The sequence below is a fragment of the Desmodus rotundus genome, chromosome 1 (genome assembly GCF_022682495.2).
Source record: "Desmodus rotundus isolate HL8 chromosome 1, HLdesRot8A.1, whole genome shotgun sequence".
NCBI classification, from domain to species: domain Eukaryota; kingdom Metazoa; phylum Chordata; class Mammalia; order Chiroptera; family Phyllostomidae; genus Desmodus; species Desmodus rotundus.
In genome coordinates this window covers 86,287,033-86,309,387 of record NC_071387.1, presented here as the reverse complement: position 1 = coordinate 86,309,387, position 22,355 = coordinate 86,287,033, and the positions used below count along the sequence as shown (strand labels likewise).

At 51.4% G+C, this 22,355-nt stretch overlaps 1 protein-coding gene across 17 annotated transcripts in view; it reads left to right on the top strand.

The window, feature by feature from the left end:
- The window catches only part of WNK2 (WNK lysine deficient protein kinase 2), a 151,960-nt gene that overhangs the window by 42,123 nt on the left and 87,482 nt on the right, over positions 1-22,355 (top strand). For 9 of the 17 annotated variants that reach the window (XM_053925720.1, XM_053925765.1, XM_053925757.1 and 6 more), the window contains exons 7-19: positions 322-541; positions 5,824-6,106; positions 9,586-9,788; positions 12,162-12,293; positions 12,674-12,862; positions 14,624-15,175; positions 17,399-17,692; positions 18,197-18,246; positions 19,029-19,212; positions 19,288-19,404; positions 19,726-19,896; positions 20,160-20,205; positions 20,700-20,819. In XM_053925720.1, the coding sequence (XP_053781695.1) occupies positions 322-541; positions 5,824-6,106; positions 9,586-9,788; positions 12,162-12,293; positions 12,674-12,862; positions 14,624-15,175; positions 17,399-17,692; positions 18,197-18,246; positions 19,029-19,212; positions 19,288-19,404; positions 19,726-19,896; positions 20,160-20,205; positions 20,700-20,819 (2,561 nt within the window). The remainder of the gene's footprint in view (positions 1-321; positions 542-5,823; positions 6,107-9,585; positions 9,789-12,161; positions 12,294-12,673; positions 12,863-14,623; positions 15,176-17,398; positions 17,693-18,196; positions 18,247-19,028; positions 19,213-19,287; positions 19,405-19,725; positions 19,897-20,159; positions 20,206-20,699; positions 20,820-22,355) is intronic. The other 8 variants (XM_053925733.1, XM_053925726.1, XM_053925734.1 and 5 more) reach the window with 7 other exon arrangements.

Below are 22,355 nucleotides of genomic sequence, written 5' to 3'. Positions count from 1 at the left end.
AGCCCCTCAGCAGGCCTATGTCTCTACAGCATAGCCTGGTTTATAACCCTTCTCTAGATTCCCTGAGTCTGTCACCGTGGGCATGTTTTTATAATCAGGGAAAAAAGTCTTAAATACTAAGGAGCAAGATGTGTTCAGGAGTAATTTTTTCTCCTCCCCCAGGAATGCGCATGTAAACTGTTGTGTGCCCCCTGGAGGGGCAGAGCATGACCAGCCGGTGGTGCAGTCATAACTTTGTGGAAAGAGCTGGGTGGGTCTTAGCCCTAGCACCCATGTCCAGGGCCCCCTAGCAGGTATGCCCTTCAGCTGCTCCCTCCCCAGGTACCAGATCAAGGACCTGCTCAGCCACGCCTTCTTCGCGGAGGACACAGGCGTGAGGGTGGAGCTGGCTGAGGAGGACCATGGCAGGAAGTCCACCATTGCCTTGCGGCTCTGGGTCGAGGATCCCAAGAAACTGAAGGGCAAGCCCAAGGACAATGGGGCCATAGAGTTTACCTTCGATCTGGAGAGAGAGACGCCGGACGATGTGGCACAGGAGATGGTAATGTGGTACTTGCTGGTGGTGGGTGGTGGGTGGGCTATGCAAATCGTGGTACGTGCCTTGAATGCTTGTGGTGTCCAAAGATTAGAACAAAGTCAGAAAGGGTGTGTGGTCTCCAGTAAGAGGGCAGTTGGAATGAGGACTGTTTGTTGAGTGTATCTGTGAAGGACAATGTAGTTGGGAAATCCCCTGCTGCATAGATGCAGGAACCATGGGAGCACAGACCTCCTCAGGCCTGGAGGGGGCCAAGGGACTTTGGTATATCAGAAAGACCCTGTTTTGACTAGATTCTTGCTGAATTTGCATAAAAGTGGGCTTTTGAGTTTTATTTTATTTTCAAGTGGAATTCTGGCCTAGAAGGCCCAGAAGGAGCAAAAGTATAGGGGGTGTTCAGTGTCACTGAGAGAGGAAATGGATCCATGAGAAATTAACAGGATTGATTCTGTTGGAAAAACTGAGCAGAAGTAAAAACCAGCATGGTTACTGTCAGGAACGTGTGCTTGGCTGCTCTGTCATGGCCATAGGAAGTGTATGTCTCTCTTCTTCTTTTTGTAGACGTATGTTTTACCGAATACAGCACATCTGCCAAAAGTATACATAAGTCACAAGGGTATCACCAACAGATTCTTCAAAACTGGATTCCCTGGCCTTGGATGGGTTTTAAGAGTAGGAAGTAGGCCAGGTGCTGGAGGGTGGTCTGGAAGAGGTGCGGCAAGGGCACCTGTGGGCAGCAGGTCTTCCTGCTGTTTCTTCAGGCCCTGATCAGATGAAAAAACAGAGGCTTGCCATGCCATGTAAGGTGTGGGAGCCACAGACCAAGGGTGGGTTGATGGGCCTATTGGGGCCCAGGCATATGGTGGGGTGAGGATCCATGGGGCTTGGTAGTATGGTAGGTCAGTGTGGGATGGAGTGGGTGCTGCACGGCCAGTCAGGGCCTCAACTTCCACCAGACAGCTGCCTGTGCTCCTACCGTGTCTGGTATTCGCAGTGTACATGACATCCCACTGATATCCTAGAGCCCAGGTCAGAACCACCCTGCACCTTCCCAGCTGTTGGTCCCATCCCTGCGCCCAGAAATAGACACATGCTGTAAGTGAATTAAATGGGTCTTTTAGCTCTGTGTTTCCTAGAGGATTTTCTGTGACTTTGCTTGGTGTGCTGTTGAATTGCTACATGTTTACTGAGAGTTGCCATAAGGTAATTACTGGCACAGCCATCCTATGAATGTAGCACCACAGTTTCTCCTTGTGCTGCACCATGATCCCTTCCCACTCTCTCCTGGAATTTAAAGCACAAACAAAAGTGACAAACAAGGAGCTGTGTAGGCCAGTAGCCTGTGAGCCGAGGTTCAGGAGTATGGGTCAAGTGCAGTGTCCTGGAGGGACTTTGGGCTGGGAGGCCTGGCCAGTAGTGCACACTGAGCAGGTGGCAGGAGGAGGGGGAGCGCCCCCTGTGGAGATGAGGTGGGTTCTTGGGATGGCCTTGAGGGGTATGTCTCACTGGGCTTCTGAGGTTGGGGACAGTGCCAGCAGCTCAAGAGACACAGGTGGCAAGCAGCCCTCCCATTCCCTGAGAGCATTGTGCCTGTTCTGCCTCTGTGCAGCCACCAGAGGAGCCTTTCTGTCCCAGGATGGGTTTGAGATTCAGTGGGAGCCAAGCTGAGTCAACTGTGCAGTAACAGGAGGACAGCAGGGGTGTTGGCACAGAGGTCTTCCACGTGGTAGCGCTTCCCAGTGCTGTCTGTGCCTCACCCTACCAGTCATCTTCTCCTGCTCAGGTTTCTCTGATCCAGCTCTTCTTCCTGGGACCTGCCCACCCTCCCTAGAGGACTCTTTCCAACCTAGAATGCTGGCCCCTCCTGCAGCACAGCTGCCCACCCCCAGGCCCATCCTCACCAGTCCTTGGCACTTGACTGACCTGGTGGGTCTGTGGTGTCTCCGCCTGTTCACAGTGGAGGCCTCTGGGCCCAGTGTTTCTCCTTCCTTCCTTCTGCTCCCTGCCCACTTCACTCTTCTTGGGAGACAGAGGAGCCCAGTGCCTTAGGTGGAGCTGAGTTGAAAGCATTGCATTCTCGCAGGTCTTATCCTACGTGAGTGTGCCAGCCCTACCTGACCACTGCTCCTGGCTGGGCCATGTGGTGGTTGATGCTGGGACCTATGGCTGGTTGTTGGCCTGTTTCTGACCTTCCTGCCCATACGTAAACACTAGAGTTGACACTAGGGTCTGGGGCCTCCTGGAGCTGTCCCTGGGCCAGTGCCAGGACCCTGAGGAGGCTCACCGCCCCTGGCTGCTGTGTTTGGCGGCAGTCACTTACTCATAGCTTTAACTCAACATGCATTCTTCTTCATAACTTAAAGTAACAGAGATGACCATGAGTGAAACATAGTGTCAGTTGTCATAAAGTGAAGGTAACTTCACAAGGAAACTCAGTGAGAGCACAGAGGCGTCATCACACCATGGGTTTGGGGACATGGAATGGTGTTTGGGCTACCTTGGTCTTAAGAGCCAATGTCAGTGAGTGCTGAGGGCGGAAGATTTTCCTGAACCTGGTGTTCATTCTGATGAGGCTGCCTCTGGGTAGAGGGAGGCAGGTGGGACCACTTTCTCCCCTCCCTCTAAATTCACACCTAAAGTCACCTCCCAGCAGGCCCTCAGGCAGCGACTGGGATGGAGGAGTGGATCAGAACGATGATGCCTGGAGGTCTGAGAAAAGGGCAGGACTCTGGGGCCTGGGCTGGCTCTGATCCGGAGGTGTCCTCTCAGTATGGACCCCTGGGAGTGGGGGAGGGGGAGGGTTGTAGCCTAGCCCAGGGGGTTTTTGAGGTCAGGGTACCAGCCCTTACTTCTGCTTTCACAGCCTCCAGATAATGGGACATTCAGGGTGACATACAATGTGGCTAAATTCTTTCCTGATTGGGAAAAAATAGAAGAAATCACTTGGGGTGGAGGTGGGGGCAGAGGGGCATCAATAAAGATGGAGCTGGAAGGGAAAATGGGTCATAGGCAGAAAATAGAAGTGTCAGGCAGGAGCGTCTGTGGGGCACCTTTTTTTCAGTTGCTGTGTGGGCACCCTGGGTGATGAACAGGGCTGACCCAAGGTTCAGCCCCTTGTTCTCACCCTGGTGCCAGCATGGTTCATTTTGTCTGTCATTTTCTGCAATATTTTTGAAGTAATTGCAAACTGACAGAAAATTTGCAAACGTGGATCAAGAACTGTTCACAGCCTGATGCCTTGCGACCCGGAGTTCGCCATGTTAGCTTCCCGCAGACAAGGTTTCTCCCACATAGCTGCTTGGGCAATCAGAACTGGAGTGCAGCTCAGCCCCACTCAGGGTCCTCAGTGGTTCAGCGACACCTTCACGGCTGGTGCTCGTCAGGGTTGTGTCTGTCTTCAGGAGTCTAGCCATGAAGGGCTCCTGCCACATCTCTCAGCTCCCTCTCAGCCCGTCAGTGCGCCTGCAGGAACACTGGGCGCAGACCAGCCCACTAAGGACTCTCCCTGGGATCATGTGGTTGAGGAGTGTCTGCCAGGGAGCAGTTATCATTAATAACTGTTTTGTGGGAAGGTACTTTGGAACTCTGCGAATGTCCCAGTTTCATAAAATTTCCCATTTATTTCTATCTCTGTGGACTCATGGCTTGGTTTTACTCAGTAGGTTATATGCTCCATTGGTGAGTTACCTCTTAATTGTGAAACAAGTGACCCAACTTCACACTGTGCACATACAGTCCCCCCACAGGCTCCAGCGTCAGGAGTACAGGAGTAGCTTAGCAAGGTGGGTGGGATCAGGATCCCTCATGAGATGTGGCTGGGGTGTTGGTCAGGGCCAATGGGGCTAACGAGGGCTGGGGGTCGGCGTCTCAGCTCACTCACCTGACTGCTGTGGGGAGGCTCAGTTTCCAGCCAGGTAGGTTGTTCCTCAGGGCCATTCATGATATGGCTTCATGTGAGCCAGTGACTCACAGGAGAGAGAGAGAGACAGAGACATAGAGACTGAAACAAAGAGAGCAAGAGAGAGAAGTAGAGACAGACAGACTGACACAGAATGAGACACAGGCACAGAGAGAGACCGAGACAGACCGAGACAGAGAGAGACAGAGGCAGAGAGATAGAGAAACAAGCAGAATGCACATCTACAGACCCCTTTGTGTAACCTCACACCGACAGTGACCTGTCACTTCTGCCATCACAGACCATTTGTGTTCCTCAGGTGTGTATTTGTAGACATGTCCTTCAAATCATCATGGTGTCGCTGTGTATTTTGATGCTCAGAGTGTCCCAGGTTCGGCCAGTGGGTAGCCCTGAGTGCTGGCCTCTGTGCGTTCCTACATGTCCTTCATTCTCTACACATGTCTTCACTTTCTGGCAGAAGGAAATCCCCAGGCCCCCTGTCCTCTCCCTACTGAAATGTCAGTGGCAAAGTTCTGGCATTCATGTGCTATCGCTCGTATACACACACACTGCTGTCGACATTTGTGTGTTTGTCTGTGGTACATTGAAAACTGTGGGTAGACTGGTGCAGGCAAGCGTTCTTCCAGGGAAGGCATTGGGAGTATCCCTGGTGTTGCACAGATCCCTGACCAGCACCGCAAGGTTTATTCTCTGGTTTTCTCCCTTCCACATGGGGATCCCATGGCGATGACAAAGAGCCTGGCTTCCCTTCTCTTGTGGTTTGGTCATGAATCTCCTTGGGGAGAGCCGTGATGTTTCCTGGGGAAGCGTGGCTTCTTTACAAACACTCCCCGACTCTCTGTTGGCTAAATCAGGTTCATAATGTTGCTAGGCATGGTGCGCACTTTCCTGGTCTTAAGCTACAGAATGTGCCTCTGTCCCCAGTCTCCTTGACTTCACAGAGAATGCTGAGAACAGTGTTGTTCCCGCTTTGTTGTCCCTGTCCACAAGCATGTATATTTAGCCAGGACCACATTCCCACCCTTGGGCAGCCCAAGTGTTGGGCTCCAGGAAGCCTCAGGGCTCAGATGATGGGCTGTTCCAGGGTGGGAGGCAGATCAGGGTTCCCCTTTCCCATCACTCATCCAGCCCACGTTATCGCTGGTTCTGATGCTCACTCTCCCTGCGGACTTACTGTCGATGGCTGGAGGTTATGTCCTTATGGAATGACAAGAGTGTCCTTGAAAGAAGGGGGTGAGGGGCCCTGAGGAGGGGACTTTGGGCAAAGACTCCATAATTTGGGGGCGGGGGGTACAGGTGGCCGGACAGGCCCAGCAGTGGGATATGTGGATGGGGATGTCCCAATAATGATAGGTGACTTCCTTTGCAGATTGATTCGGGTTTCTTCCATGAGAGCGATATGAAGATTGTGGCCAAGTCCATCCGTGACCGCGTGGCATTGATCCAGTGGCGGCGGGAGAGGATCTGGCCAGTGCTGCAGCCCCAGGAGCAGCAGGACCCAGGCAGCCCTGACAAGGCCAAGGGCCTGCATGTGCCCCTTCAGGTCCAGGTGACTTATCACACACAGACTGGGCCACTGGAGCCCGAGGAGCTTGAGGCTGACCAGCACCTCCTCCCCACCATGCTGCCGGCTAGCGCTACCTCCCTGGCCTGTGAGTGCTGCTTTCCCCACATGCCCACCACCTCACTCTGTGGGTGTGGTAGATTGGTGCGTGCGAGCGTTCTTCCAGGGAGGGCATTGGGAGTATCCATGATGTTGCACAAAAATCTGTGACCAGGGAGATTTAAGGCTCGCTGAAGTCTAGCTTCTTAGGACAGGTGGGGACAGATGTTCAGGCAGACCCAGACCACCTGTGCTCAAAGCCAGTAGGGATTGGAGCAGCTCAATCGGCTACTTCCCCACCTGAAGGATACCAGTCTCAGCAACATGGGGCACCTCAGGGCTGTTTTTCACACTGGACTCAGCACCTGGTAGGGGCATCTGTGCCAGGACACTGTCATCCTGGGGGACCAAAAGTTGAGTAGTCATGCTGCTGTGACCTTTGTCTTTAGGAGCATCCATCCGCAAGACTATCTCTATTCTAGTGTCGAACCTGAGACCCTTTGTTCATTTCTCAGGGAGGTTACTGGTGGGTAGTGGGATGGATCACTTTGTACCTGTCTTCATCTCAGACTACTGGACGAGTCTCAACAGAAATGTGTCCGGCCTTTGCCCTCAAGGGTCCCAAAAATACAGCTGTGAACTGAGTGTGGAGGCTGTGGCCTTTTCTGTCTCTGAGAAAGCACAGGGAGTTTGAGAGCCGTTCAACCTGCCCAGGCCACTGTTTCAGGTAGTTCACATGAAAGACTGAACAGTCTGTTTGATTTATTTAACAGGCACATCTTCATTTGCCATTAACATAGCTATATATTTTTCAAAGTAGGCTATTGAAACCAAGACCAGTGGCTGCCCGTCACTTCGAGACAGTTTGCTTACTGTTTACTTCTTTCCAACCTACTCATGCTTGTTTTGGAGAACAAAACTGCTACTTCGTCATGTTCCATTTTATGATTAACCAAAAAAATTCATTGAAGAGCATAAACTTTTTGTAGGAAAAAGCATTATATACTTTAAAAATGTAATTGTTGGTTGAACAATTTCTAGGATAGTAATTAAGAAATTGCCTTTCGTTGCACTTTGAAGAGACACAGTCTAGGACCTAAAATCTACTCCACTGTGGTAAGATGTCAGGTTTGACCCACTGTGTAAACAGACAAGTTCAACAGATGAGTTCAGGGTGGTCATTTTGCCTGCAAACAGACTCTTTCCTGTCCACCTCAGAGGATTCTGTGTGCTTTATGCAGCAGCCATGCTTCTCTGCCATGAGAAATAAATGTTTAGGTACAAAATGGTTTTACCCATTTATTGTAATTTCTTTATAGTAGGCAATCTATTCATATAATATACAATTCAAAAAATCCAAGAGCAAAATCCAGTTAATTTTCTTCCTTGGAGGCCGCTGGTGTTACCTGTGTTTTAATTAACTTCCAGAGATAACCTACACAGGTAATTATTCACATGCGTGCACATGTACACTCCCGCGCTCACACACCTGCGTCTCCCTGTTTCTCAACTCAGAGCACCCTGCGTACTCTCAGCACTTGCTCTAGGTCGGAATAGAAAGCCTGTGCACAGTCGTGCCTCTGGTCACAGTGCCTGTGGATGGCTAGAATGTGCTGTGCTTCATAAAGGTGAACTGATAGGGACACCAGGCAGCTTACATGTCACTAGAGAAAGGACCTGATCATAGGTAATACAGTGGGCAGACACATTGGCAGGTAGAGCAAACATATTTTATGAGTCTTCGTTATGTGTTCTGTTAGTTGCCCGCTACGGTGCAGAACAAGCTCAATGAGAGGGCTTGGTCCGGCACCCAATGACTATGAGAAGGTAATTTGTCAATAGGTTTCAAAACTATTTTTAAATTTTAATTTTAATTATACAAATAACACTTTAAAAAATTAAAGGTTACATAATATGGCTAGAGTTTGCTATATGTGAAATTTTTTTAGTAATTAAAAACAATTTTTTTAAAGAATTTATTTTATTTACATGTTTTTAGAAAGGGGAGGGGAGGGAGTAAGAGGGAGAGAAACATCAATGTGTGGTTGCCTCTTGTGCGCCCCCTACTGGGGACCTGGCCCTTGACCCAGGCATGTGCACTGACTGGGAATCAACCAGCGACCCTTTGGTTCATGGGCCCACGCTCAATGCACTGAGCTGCACCAGCCACAGCACCTTAAGTGAAATTTGTCAGGTCTTCTCACATTCTGTCGTGCAACTCTTTCTCTCTCTGTCTCTTTCTGTCTCTATCTTTCTCTGTCTTTTCCTCACTTACTCTTTCTCTGTCTCAGTCTTTCTTTGTCTGTCTCTTTCTGGTGACAGACCCTGCTTCTCCCTCTCTTCTCTTTGTATAAGTGGAAATGACTACTAGACACCTTATTAAAAATCAGAGCTACTTGTCTGGTTTTGTATAATCAAACCTCCACATTATTATGTCTTCTAGGTTAAAGAAAGTTCTTATCAGCCCTGGGAAAAATTATTTTTATACAAAACTGACAAGATTTTCCTTTTACTTTATTTGTTCAAATTGCAAGTGGACATAGTGTTGACAATCTGAAAGGTGTCCCCCTGTAGAAATAGCTTGGTGTTCATAGGTGACAAATTGTAATGTTTGTGTAGCTTTTGGAACCTGCAAGCAATAAACTGGAAGTGCCATTTTAAATAGGTTTTTGTTTTTCACTTTTTACTGGCACAGCCACACAGGTGACCTGCCCTCCTAGGTACGTTTGGTCAGAGGAACCTGTGGGCCATATGGGTCCTGTCTGCTCCCTCCTCAGCTGCCCCCCCACTCCACACCCAGGTGTGGGTGGCTGCATCCACTGGCCAGTTACACTGGCTGTGCTTGGCTGACTGCATGTGAGGGCGTGGAGCATCCAGGTCTCCTCTTATGGCCTCTCTGTGGGGTGGGAGCCTTGTCAGCCCTGTTTTCCAATCTAGTTGGACCCGGCCCATGACTTGAGGAGATGTATTTGGATTCAGATCTCCCGCTTCGGACTCTTTGCCACTGTGACAGTCAGAGTCTTGAGACCCCCTCCCCCCATCATAAAACACAGGTGATAATTGATTGGAACTTTTCCTAAACATTCCAGACTCCCAAGACCCCTTGCATCTTTGAAAAGCTGAAGGTTCACTTTCAAGGCCAAGTTTGGTTCTGTGTCCTCCCTGTCGAGCCATGATGGAAGCAGCTGGCTTGCCTTTGAGGATAGTGTGAGGTGCCCCCCTGGGATCCGTGGTGGACCACGGCACCCTCTCCAGGTTTCAGGCAGTGTGGTGGACTGCCAGGGCCATCTCCAGGTGGTGCTTTTTAGCCACTGTACTGCTCTGTAGTTGATTGTGTAAAATGATGCACATTCATTACTTACTTGATCTGGAAACACAATCAAGTGTTTGTTTTACAGAAAAAAAAAAACATGGATGAGCTGATCGTTCATGTGTGAGTCCACATTTGCATTCCCTGAGCCTTGTGTGGAATGCCATGGGGGTGATGTTTGGGGTCCCCACTCTGAGCCGTGCCTTTGTCCTCCCCAGCGGACAGCACGTTCGACAGCGGCCAGGGCTCTACAGTGTACTCGGACTCGCAGAGCAGCCAGCAGAGCGTGATGCTGGGCTCACTGGCAGATGCAGCACCGCTCACCGCCCAGAGTGTGTGCAGTCCCCCCATAAGCATGAGTGAGGGGCCTGTCCTACCGCACAGCCTGCCCTCGGTGGGGGCCTACCAGCAGCTGGCCACGGTGAGTCAGAGACCCCCATCCACACGGCCTGGAGTCTGTGAGGGGCCATCTAGGCTGTGCTGGCCTGTTCTCAGCCATACAAAAGTAGGTGCACAGGAGGTCCATCCTTGTCGTTAGCTGGAGCAGTCTGTGACCTACCCTGAGAGACCTGCCTGGTGAGAAAATACAAAAAACAGAGCCCAGTGACACCTAGTGTTTGCAAAGCTGTGATAAGCTGGCAGGGTCCCATCCTCAAAGACTGGTGCAAAGGTGACAGAAAGGCATCATTTACAAGAATGAAAACTTTGATTTTGTCTGTCCAGCTTCACTGGTAGGGGCTGCATAAGACCTATCTACTGGGTATTATGCAGCCATTAAAAGTTAGAGGTGTGGAAGGGGCTGAATCATGAGAAATGTTTTCAGTGATGTTTAATAAGCAAAATTGAAAGGGCCTCATGCTTATGTCTGTGGAATGATTTGTAACCCTGATAAATGAGATGGAAATTGCTAGGTGAAAGGTCATATTTGGCATTTATTTTTCAACTTTGATTTATTTTTAATGCCAAAGAAGGCATAGCAATTGCTTGTTTTTGCAGTCCTAAGCAATCAGAGAGGTTGCCTTTGAAGCAGGTGGTGGAATGGGGCCCAGAGGGAGATTTAGACCTCCTAGGCCCAGAAGCGGGTCAGAGCCCGTGCCCCTTCCTGTGGGAGCTACTCCTGCCTAGTGCTCTGGTTCCCCGGGCTCTCACTCAAGCTTCCACCCACATACTCCCTCCCTATGGCCACTTTCTGGGTACTGCAGCCTCTCTGACTACCCATCTCTCTTCCCTGCCATTGTCCACTCGGGCTCAGAGAGTCCCTTTGGAAAAGCATTGGAAGCATTTGCCTCTGCTGATCAGAGTCCAGGACTCATTGGCAGTTAACATTGGCAGTTTTGCTTGTCTCATGAAATGAAGTGAAATACAGTTGTAAGTGGCATGAGCAGCTCCTTTAGGAAAAGGCTCCTTCTTGCTCAGAGCTTTGTTTCTTGGCTTTGGGTTTGCTTGTGCTAGAGCTGAGCAGGTCTTCAGCCTTTCCAGGCACAGGATCAGGGAACCGCTGACCCACAGTGGGCTCTTGGCCCACCTGTCCAGCAGCCTTCTGCCTGTCCCGCTCTGCTTGCAGGCTGGGAAGGCCAAGCACAGGGAGGTCAAAGGCTGGCCAGCCAGGATGTACCCCCAAGACTTGGCCAGAGTGCTTTCTCCCATTTCTTGCCTGTTTATGCAAACAATAGCTTGGATAGAAGGGTGGGGACTGCAGGGAGTCCCCAGGGTGCACCCAGGTCTCCTGGGGAGGGTTGTCATCATGATGCGCTCTCAGAACCCAGTGAAGAAGGAGAATAGGGCAAAGGGATTGGGAGCAGAGCCACTCTTCTGGGGCCTCCTCTGCCTGTGTCTCACTGGGCCGGGGCTGTGGCTCGAGGAGCAGGTGCACTTGGCCACTCATTCCTCAACCTTGCTTCTGGTTAATGCATGGACAAGTTTTGTCCACCCTGTGCTGTTTTTCATAATGTTTTTACTGTGAAACATGGAAGTGGCCAATAAGTTTTCAGATGACAAATTACTATCTCCTGATTCATCCAGAAAACCTCCAGTGAGAGACCTTTCCCTGTCACTGGAGAGCCAGGTCCTTCCCTCAGGCTTCTCTGTGTTCAAGCCTGTTTCCTCCACTTCCCCACCTGCTCCTCACTTCCCCATTATTTTGAAGTAAATCTCAGAGAGAAAGACATTTTGCCCATAAATATTACAGTCTGTATCTTTGGGTTTTGAAAACAAAACCCAGTACCATTACTGCACCTAAAAAAATGAATAAGTTAGCAGCAGTTTTGAATAGCATCAAACACCTAGTGCTCAGATTTCTGACTCTGTGCCATTCATTGTCTCTGCCGCAGCCCCATATCTCTGACCAAGTCACTGGAGACCCCAGCTCTGCGGAATGCCTCTCTGTCTGGTGCAGGCCCGCCATCTGTTTCCACGTTTCTGTATTCTGTGAACGTATATATACGTATACATGTTACACAGTCTATAGAGAGGAAGCATATGTGTCTTGCCCTACTGGTATCATAACAGGCATTTCTCCACAATTCCACAAGCCCTTATAATGGTCTTTTCTCACTGTTGCATAATATACGGCAGTGCTAATGTTCCAGAACGTTGGCCTTGGTTAGGAGTTGTGGCCGTTCTTGGTGTAGGGACCTCCACACCTTGCTTCCACAAGTCACGTTCCTAGGAAAGCCATCTCTGGCAGAACAGTGGGCACAGGGAGTAAGAGATGGGTCCCTGTGGCTGTCAAACTTGTGGCTGGGTGGGGGTCCTCAGGGCAGCCACTGAGTATGGCACCTGATGCTCTCTGCAGCCTGGCTTGTCGATGGGCTCTGTCCCGCCTCCCACTCTTGCTCCGCTCCCACCACAGCATTTCCCGGAGCCAGCCATGAGCTTTGCCCCTGTGCCTACCGGCCCAGGCCAGCCCCTGCCCTCGGGCCACCAGGTGAGTGCAGACTGCCCCTCCTTATGACCACCATTAGTGCCTTAATCTCCCCTGACAATCTTGGCTGGCCTGGTCCCAGGGTACAGATGGGAGTGGGGGTGGGTTGGTCTGTTGTGTCTGAAGAATTCATGACCCAATTCACTAGGAGGGCCCTCATTCACACATAGCAGTTCTTACAGATATGCATGTCCTGGAGTCCCTGCTGGGTATGCACATGTGTGGGATTGTGTGTATAAGTGTGTGTTGGTGGGTATGCGTACATGTATGTACATGCGCACGTGTGCGTACACACTCGTTCGTTGACTTTCTCTGTCATGTCTGAGCACCTGGGGCATCTCTCAGCAGGATGCTGGTCTAAGAGAAATCCCTTCTCCCTCCAGACTCCTCTACTGGCCCAGCCAGCACCCCTGCCACAGGTCCTGGGCCCGAAGCCTGTGGGTCCTCTCCAGTCGGTGCCCCCCCATCTGCCTCCGTACCTGGCTCCGACCTCCCAGGTGGCCCCCGCTCAGCTGAAGCCCCTCCAGATGCCACCAGTGCCCCTGCAACCACTCACTCAAGTCCCTCCACAGGTACCTTACCCTTCCTGTTCTCTGCCCTCCACCCTCAGTGGAGCTTTGGTGCCTGCTGCCCTCTGTGTCTGTATCAGGTACATCTAGGATGGGGAGAAGCCAGGAAAGAGCTGTGAATACACAGCTATGGTCACTGCCTATCCTTGGAGCCATTTGAGGCCATACTGACCATGGCTCCTTAGGGGCGGGGGTGGGGGGTGTCATATTACTAGTGACTTGATAACACGTGGTTGGTGCTCAGGTGCCATCGCCCAGGCTAATGCCATTGATGGTCATGCGGACAGCTTTCACCTCATGGTATGTCACATGTGTCACAGGCCTGTGATGGGAAGTGCCGCTTTATATGGAAAGCGTGAGTGTCTGTGAGGTTCACCCCACCACCCAGAAGGTTCTTACCTGTCTGTTGTCACCTGTCACCTGACCTAGTCCTTGTCATGTCGTGTTACAGTTGCTTTCACTGTCTAGTTAAATCACCACCTTGCTTGTTGGTGGTCATGGCATTTTGTTGCTTTTCAAGTACACAAAAGTCAATCTGCACATTTTCACTGCCTTGAAATCACACACGGTCATTGATCATGTGATGCTTGTGTTCCTGCCACCAGAAAGGCTTTATTTTAATTTTTTTTGAAATCTTTTCCTGAGGATATTTTTTTCACTGCTTTTAAAGAGAGAGAGAGGAAGGGTGGGGGTGTGGGGGGGGGGGAGAGAGAGAAGGAGTGGGGGAGGGGGGGAGGGTAGAGAGAGAGAAATATTGACTGGTTGCCTCTCATGGGCCCCCTGACTGGGGATCGAACCTGCAACCCAGATATGTGCCCTTACTGGGAATTGAACCCACAAAGTTTTGGTGCATGGAGCGACGCTCCAACAAACAGCCACACCGGCCAGGGTGAAGGGCTTTATTTCAGAGCAACAGTTTTCAATCTTTTTTATCTCATGGCACACATCAACTAATTACTAAAATTCTGTGGCACACCAAAAGGTACATTTTTTTTTGCTGATCTGACAAAAAAAATAGGTATAATTTTGATCCATTTATACCAGGTGGCTATTGTGTTATTTTTTTTTTATTTAACAATGTGAAGAAAAAGAGGTCAGTACCTCTGACTAAATAGTTGGGTGTTGCATGTTTTAAAAATTCTTGCAGGACACTAGTTGAAAATCACTGTTTTAGAGAAAGAATTGTCAGAGAATCTGTTGAAGTGTTTAAAGTGCAGAGCCCATGAGATTAGATAATCGGGTGTCTTCCACTGTGTGGAGATGCCATCCTCCGCCAGTCCTCATGGCACACACAGCCAATGTGGGGCCTCAGAGATCTGCTTTCCCCAAGAGAAGCTGACAAAGAATTTGGTCTGTGTGAATTTATGCAGATTGGGGAGAATCGGGCAAAGTGATTTCAGATATCTGGGGCCTGTGTGGTGACTCTGACCGTCCTAGCCTTTTTGAAAGAAAACTGAAGCTGGTGGTCACTGCTGTGACCCCTTGGATCTGAGCTGCGCCACCCATCCTTGGGACCTCCATGGTGGTACCTAAGGGGGCTCTCCCACAGGTTCTTCCCTCACCCTTCTGCCTTTCCTTCTCTGGTCGAACGTGTCATGTACTTGGTTTCATTTAAATTGGGTTTACCTTTGGGTTCCCTCGGCAGCAGCTGTATGGAAGTGTCTCAGGCAGAACCTGCAGGGGTTGTGGCTCTTCATGTCTGGGGCAAGCATGCTTCTAGTGGTGCTGAGCCCCAGGGAGCTGACAGACTCATGTTTCTTTCAGATGCCTCCACTTCCTGTCATCCCACCAGTCGCTCCACTGACCACAATCGACAGCCACCCCACAGCCCTCTCAGACCTGCCGGCTGCGAGTGGGCCTGCTGTGCCTCCCCCATCTCAATATTTCTCACCTACCATGATCTTGCCAAGCCTCCCGCTCAGTGCTGCTACCCCCTTGCCCATGTCACCAGCCATGCCTCTGCAGGCAGTGAAGCTGCCCCACACTGTCGGAGCCCCACTGGCCATGCCATGCCGGACCCTTGTGCCAAATGTGGCGGCCGCCACCACTGCCATCCCTCTGCTGGCTGTGGCCCCACAGGGTGCGGCTGCCCTGCCCATCCATCCTGCCGTGGCCCAGCTCCCAGGCCAGCCTGTGTACCAGGCAACCTTTCCACAGATGGTGCCCAGTGACATTCCCCCTTCTCCCCTACACACGGCACAGACTGTGAGGGCCACCCCTCTGCAGCCAACGACCCCCATGCTGTCGCAGCCCCACCAGCCAACCATCGCCCACCTTCCTGAGCAGACTGCTTCGGCCCCCAGGGTGGGGAGCCAGGTAATCCACCTGCTGGGAAGGCCTGTTCTCCAGGCACTGGGAAGACCCCTTAGTATCAAGAGATGTGAAGATCTGTGGGCTTGTGCTCCTCAGCACCTTGACTGGAGGGCCCGGGTAGAGGGGGGGTCAGGTGAGCAGATAGTGCTGTCCTGCTGGCTTGGCTTCTCCCCGTTGTTGGGATGTCTGCTGCCTCCTCCCACTCCCAGCACGTGTCAGGAGCCAAAGGTTCCACCAAGGTCCCTTCCCAAGGGTTAGTAGCATTTGCTTATGGGGGGTTTCCCAGCCTTGCCGGATGTTGTGGCACCTGCCCTTGCCTAGGTGGGGCCTGGCAGCCTCCATGCAGCGGTCAGCCCATCTGTGGGAACTGGGGAGGCTCACATGGCCCACCTTGTCACCTGTCAAAATGAGGTAGGTGGATAACCCCCATGTCAGCAGTGAAATGGGGCACCAGGGTTCTGGGAGGGGTGGTCTATCAGTTGTGGTCCGGGCAGGGCTTGGGGCACATGGCTTCTGGTTCCAAGGAGGTCATGGTAGGCAAGGATGATATCCCAGAGTCAGGAGAGAAACTCAGGTAGCTCATCCTGCTGACAGTGAAGGGACACAAGGAGATGCGCCCGGCTGGTGGGTGAGCCTCCCAGTGGCTCCACATACCTGGGGGCAGCCCCAGCATGTTTTAGTGTGTCAGGGCTATTATCCAACCTTGTATTGAGGAGAGGAGAGGAGAGGTGTGGGACACCTCTTACCTGGACACCTCCTCACATGGGTACTCTCCCACATGGCCCTGAACCTGAGTAGCCCTGTGCCTGTGGGCACCATTCTTGCCTTTTAAAGCTTAGGCTTTTCCCCTATAAGGTGGGGTGGATGCCCCCGCCCTCCTTCCCCATCCCTTTTTTAAAAAGATTTTATTTATTTATTTTTAGAGAGGGGAAAGGAGGGAAAAGAGAAGGAGAGAACAATCAATGTGTGGTTGCCTCTCGCGCACCCCCAGCTGGGGACCTGGCCTGCAACCCAGGCATGTGCCCTAGACTGGGAATCGAACCAATGACCCTTTGGTTCTCAGGCTGGCACTCAATCCACTGAGCCACACCAGCCAGGGCGGATGCCCCCTTTTGATTCTGTCAGGAAGATTCACCCCAAAGCTTGGGAGGGTGCCAGATACCCCAACTCACGGCCACTTACTCCTGTCTGAACTAAGACTCCACATCCTGAGTGAACGCAGATGGTCTTGGATGTGCTTCTTGCTGTTTGAATCCCAGCAGGAATTTGTACTTGGAGAAGGAAGGGGTGGTTTCTGTTGACTACTATGTTGGTGTTTGTTTAAACACGAGTGTGAGGAGGCAGAGCAGTCCAGTACCCTGACTGAGCAAGCACCTGGACAGCTCATCAGAGTAATGTCCACTCATGGGTCAGGGCCATTTGGTTAATCACAGGTCCATTTGGAGGTTTGGGGTCTGAGGTCTCAGGGCCTGGACAGGCACCTTGCTGCCTGTGCTGGCCTGGAACACTATTGTCACCGGGTTGTTTGCACAGTGGCCGGAGAAGGCATCATACACTCAGAGGTCACCCTCCAGGCTGGTGGCCTCCCATTGCCGACTGAAAGGGGGTCTGGATTTTATTGATGGGCTGGGCCAGCCATCCCACAGGCTTCTCTGCAGCTGATCAGTCTTTTGCCAGCGGGCCCAGCAGGCCCAGCAGGAGTCATTCTATTTCTAACCACATCCCCAAACTGGGGCAGGATGGAGTCTCCACCCTTTCTAGTTGGGGCCCTCCTTTCAGCTATTAGCATTTCCACCAAGAGCTCATAAAAAGGGAACAGCAGGAAGTTGGGCCCTGTTCCCAGGTTGCCCCAGGGAAGGCTAAGAGATCCAGGGCCCATCCCTGAGGAATCAGGGGTTGGGGAAGTGTTTGATCCACTTAAGGCTTCTCAGCCAGACTCAGCTAGATGTGCGCAAGTGAAGTGTGGTTTTAGATTAGAATTTATACAAGTGGTGACTCAAGAATGCCTTTTTTGTTGTTTCTTCTAAGACTGTGTAAAACATTCTCTGAGGCTATGACTTGCCTGTGGCAGGTATGGGTATGTCAGAGAGGGACCCTCCAATGCCCACACCCCAGGTGTGCTCACCTGCCTCAACAGGGAATCACCTGCTGTGCCCCAGGATGCTCAGGGCCCCTCAGGGATGGCGATAGCACCCCGATTTGCATCCCTGTCTTATGTGTTTGTAGATCCTGCTTGGCCGCCCACCTCCGTATGCGGTGGACATCACTGCCCAGGTCCCCACAGTGCCCACTCCTGCTGCTGTCCTCTCCCCACCTCTGCCAGAAGTGCTGCCACCTGCCACCCCTGAGCTCCTGTCTCAGCTTCCCAGCTCCCTGGCTCCCACAATGGTGGCTGCTGCTCAGAGCTTGCCCATCCAGACCTCTGCGCTGCTGCCACCTGCTAACCTGCCGCTGACCAGTGGACCTGGGATCTCCAGCCTCTGCCCAGCCATCCAGTTGGCTGTGGAGTTGGCTCCAGAGGTATGTGCCCTACCCTTGGGGCTAGGCCTCCAGCATGTCACCTTGATACCTGGCCCCTGGGCTTGGTCTCAGCCCTAGAGTGGGGAAGGTGGAAGTATGTGCCTTGGGACAGCCATGGGTGCCCTTCTTATCTTCCTCCACTGTCCGTAGGTATCACATTTTCTTTAAATGCACATCCAGGTGGAAGGTATGATCTTTTACACATAGATTTAGGAAACTTTCCCTTGGCGGTGATGGGAAGGCCTGTGACAAGCCTTCCTGGGCTTGTGTGCTTCTTCGTAGGGATGATCAAAGAGGGTTACCATGTTTGGAAAAGGGAGGGCCTCAACTTTTAGGAATCTGCTTGGCTCCCACAAGATGAAAACCCTCAAACCAGCTGCCTTGTATGGTCTGCTTGCTAAAGTCAGAAGGATCAGGCAGTGAGCTGGGCTGGACTGGGCTAGCTACGGCTGTGCTGTGGGGGAGCAAATGTGACCCATCTTCCTTTCCATGGTTTCATTTCAGGAGCAGGCCTCACAGGACAAGCAGCCTGGCCTCCTGCAGAGCTGTGAGAGGTAACGGCACAGCTGGGATGGGGATGACGTGCCCATGGACCCGCTCAGCCTGCCCACTGCTGTGTCACAGGGTTCCTGACTCACTTTCCCTCTTATGTCAGGGCTTCTAATGACATCAGCAGTTCCCAGCCTGACCTGTTAGAGCCTCAGGTTGTTCCTCTGGGACCTGTTAGCACTTGCTGAAACGGTTGTGCAATGCTCCAGGATGTGTTCTGGGTCTTAGCACTGGTCTGTGTGCTGAGGGTGGTTTAGGTCAGAGGCTGGGGACCAGGATAGAGTCCATCTCACACCCCTGGTCTCGCAGTGCCTCACCTGTAGTCGCCCAGTCATGGGGCATGTTGAGTTTGGGAGGGAATTGGTCAGGAAGTGACCCTGTGTCACATCCTCTCAGTATGTAAACACCAAGCTCATGGCTTTGCAAGCTGTCCTCACATATTGCAAAAGCCCCATGCAGTTGGCATGTTCTAGTTACTGCTGCAGATAGGGGAACTGAGGTATTGGAGAGGATTGTTTCTTAATTTTTATTTTTACCATGAGCAGGTCAGGAAGCTGGGTCAGAAAACCCATGCGACCCCCACAGCCTTGGCGCTACCCAGGATGGGGAGGAGGTGCTCTGGGTTGGGGGTTTCTTTCCTAGTCATAACTGGCTTCAGACCCTCTGGGTTTTCCTGCTGAGCACACTCATGTTAAATCTTCTGGCGTTTCCCGAAAAGCTAAGCTTCCCAAATGAGGCCAGATTGCAGTTTGTTTTCGTGGACACATTAACATTCTTAGTTTTCCAGCAGCTATGGAGGATCCGACGTCACTTCTGGAAGAGAGCTGAGTGACAGCTGTGAAGGCACGTTTGGTGGGGGGAAGCTGGAAGGCAAGCCTGCCCGGAAACACCACCGCAGGTCCACACGCATGCGCTCCCGCCAGGAGAGGGCCAGCCGGCCCCGGCTGACCATCCTGAATGTGAGGAGACAGGTGTGGTGGGCTGGCGGGTACAGGGTTGGCTGGGTGCAGTCTCCTACCTGGTCTCATTTCCCTGGTGTCCTGTAGGTATGCAACACGGGTGACAAGATGGTGGAGTGCCAGCTGGAGACGCACAACCACAAAATGGTGACATTCAAATTTGACCTGGATGGGGATGCACCCGACGAGATCGCTACCTACATGGTAAGTGGGTGTCCTGCCAGGCTGACTCAACAGCCGCACATCTGGGTTGGTAAGGCTGTCTCCTCCATGTCCTTTGGGCACTCAGCTGCCTGCCCTGCTTGTTATCAGTCTTCCCTATCTTCCTTCTTCTGCAGGTAGCTACCTGCTGCTCAGACCATGGCTACTCTGGCTGAGCTGCACAGCTCTGGGCTCGGGGCCTAGGGCCCTGGCTGTGTCTCCCCACTGGAGTTTAATGCAGAGCAGAAATCAAGCAAATCGATCAGTGAAGATCTGACAGACCAGTGGCGTGTTCCCACCAGCAGGGTTGTGTGTCTGTTGCAGGTAGAGCACGACTTCATCCTGCAGGCCGAGCGGGAGACGTTCATCGAGCAGATGAAGGATGTCATGGACAAGGCGGAGGACATGCTTAGTGAAGACACAGATGTGGACCATGGCTCTGACCCTGGGGCAAGCCCACCACCTCTCAGCACCGGCAACCCGGGTGCTGGAGAGGTGAGTCGGGATGCCAGGTTTCGGGAGGGCCAGGCCCTGCCTATGCCCCAGCTCCAGGCTCTGAGAACAACGCTGGGACATTGTCTGGTGACTGGAAGAGCCTGCAGGGTGTGCAGCGTTGGGTGAGGTGGCCGGGCACGGGGTGCCCTCAGCTCAGTTGGAAATGCCCAAGCTCCAAGGCCCTCGGATGTTTGGAGGCCATGTTGTGCTCCCATTTCTTGGTCCATGCAATCTGCTGATATCTGACCCTTTACCTCCCTCAGGAGAGTCGCCAATCCCAAGCAAACGCCCTGGTGTATCAGCAGAATGGTACGTCTGCCTCCAGGGCCATACCCCTCCCAGGCTCACCTTATAGGAGGCATTTCTGTCATTGTCCCTTCTGTCTCCCAGCAGGCATTTGATAAGAGACCCATTGACCATATTGTCAGAAGTTAGGCCATCGCACTGAGGGGCTGTTGGAGTGTGTATACAGTGTCCTCGCCTTGCCCCTGCCTCCAGATGTCTGCCCAGTCTATCCCAGGTGTTGACTGAGCATGGCATGGACTTGCCATTGCCTGCTAGTCCCTAGCCAGCATTAACTCTTTAGTGATAGTTCCTTGGGTGTCCCGGAAACTGGGGCCATGTTAGAGGTACTTTTAGGGCCTCTGGCTGCCAGCAAGGAGCCCATGAGTGTGCTGCATACCCCCTCACTGGTGTGAGATAAGTTCCCTAAAGTGTCATATGTCAAGTCTGGTGCCAGTGGTGAGGGTCCTGCTGGGAGAAATGTGCTTGCTCTCAGCAGCTGTTTTTGTCCTGCCCTTTAGTCCTGCACACTGGGAAGAGATGGTTTATCATCTGTCCAGTGGCTGAACACCCAGCTGTGGAGGCCCCCGAATCTTCACCCCCACTTCCTCTGAGCTCCCTGCAGCCAGAAGCCAGCCCAGGTAGGAGCAACCAGAACTACCAGGTAGTCCTCCTGTCTGGTAACTCAGCATTCCTCTCCTGTGTATCTCTCTGCATCACTGGCTTTACTCATGCACACACAGCTCGCCAGCCAGTGCTGTGTGCCCAGCTAAGTGCAAGGGACTGGTCCTGCACTGTCATTCCAAAGCCCAGAGCAGCCTGCAGGGCTGTATTCCTCTCCAGGCTTTCTGCCCAATGAGCGAAGTCAAGGCAGCACTCAGGCTTGGGGCTGCTGGTCACCTTTGCTGTGGAGGTGACACACATGGGCTGCACACGTGTGTGCTGAAAGGACTCTGCCCTTACTCTTTCTTACCAGTCTCATCTTGCAACTCTTAACTCCCTGCCCCTTCCCTCCATGTGGCTCACCTACAGGGGTGCCCTGCATGTTCTTGTTTTGGGGAGAGATGGGAAAGTCCCTTGTATTGCCAAGACTCTGATTTGAAATTGTCACCAAGGAAAATGACAGGGATATTGATCTTCACTTGTGTGGACAGATGCCAGCAAGCTTGCCCTTGGGGCTGTTGCTTAAGTCTTGAATTTTGTGGTCCTTTACGGGATGAAAATAATCACTTAAAGAGATTTAAGCTTTAACTCCCTAAAAGGGGACATGGAAAAGTTGCTGATTATATAACTTGAGCTAACTTTATGGTACAGTGGTCCTCTTTATCTGTGTTTTTACTTTCTGTGTTTTGAGTTACCTGCAGTTAACTGTGGTCCAAAAATATTAGATGGAAAAATTCAAGAAATAACAACCTATGAGTTATTTGTTTATGTTTATGTTTTTAATTTTTATTGAATTTATTGGGGTGACGTTGGTTAATAACATTATATAGGTTTCAAGTGTACAATTTTATAATATGTCATCTGTATGTCATATTGTATTTTCACCAAACCAAGTCAAGTCTCTGTCCATCACCATTTATCCCCCTTTACCTTATTCTGCCTCCCCTTACCCCTTTCCTTCTGGTGATCACCATACTGTTGTTGGTGTCTGATGTATGTTTGTTTGTTTGTTTATTTATTTAAAATGCATTTTTATTATATTATTTCCATTACCATTTATCCCCTTATATCTTCTTCCACCTCCACCCACCCCCTTCCACCAGTTACCTAACTGCTGTCCATGTCCATGAGTCCTTTTTCTTTTTTGCTCAATTCCTGCACCCCCCTAAACCGCCCCACCCTAGAACTGTAAGCTTGCTCTCTGTGAGTCTGTGTTTTGCTTGTTACTTCAGTTTGTTCATTAGATTCCACATATGAGTAAAATGATGTGGTACCTGTCTTTCTATGACTGGTTTATTTCACTTAACATGATGTTCTCCAGGTCAATCCATGCTGTCACAAAGGGTAACATTTTCTTCTTTTTTATGACTGAGTAGTATTCTATTGTGTAAATGTACCACAGTTGTTTTATCCACTCATCTACTGAGGACACTTGGGCTGCTTCCAGATCTTGGCTATTATAAATAATGCTGCAATGACCATAGTGTGCATATATTTTTTCCAATTAGGGTTTC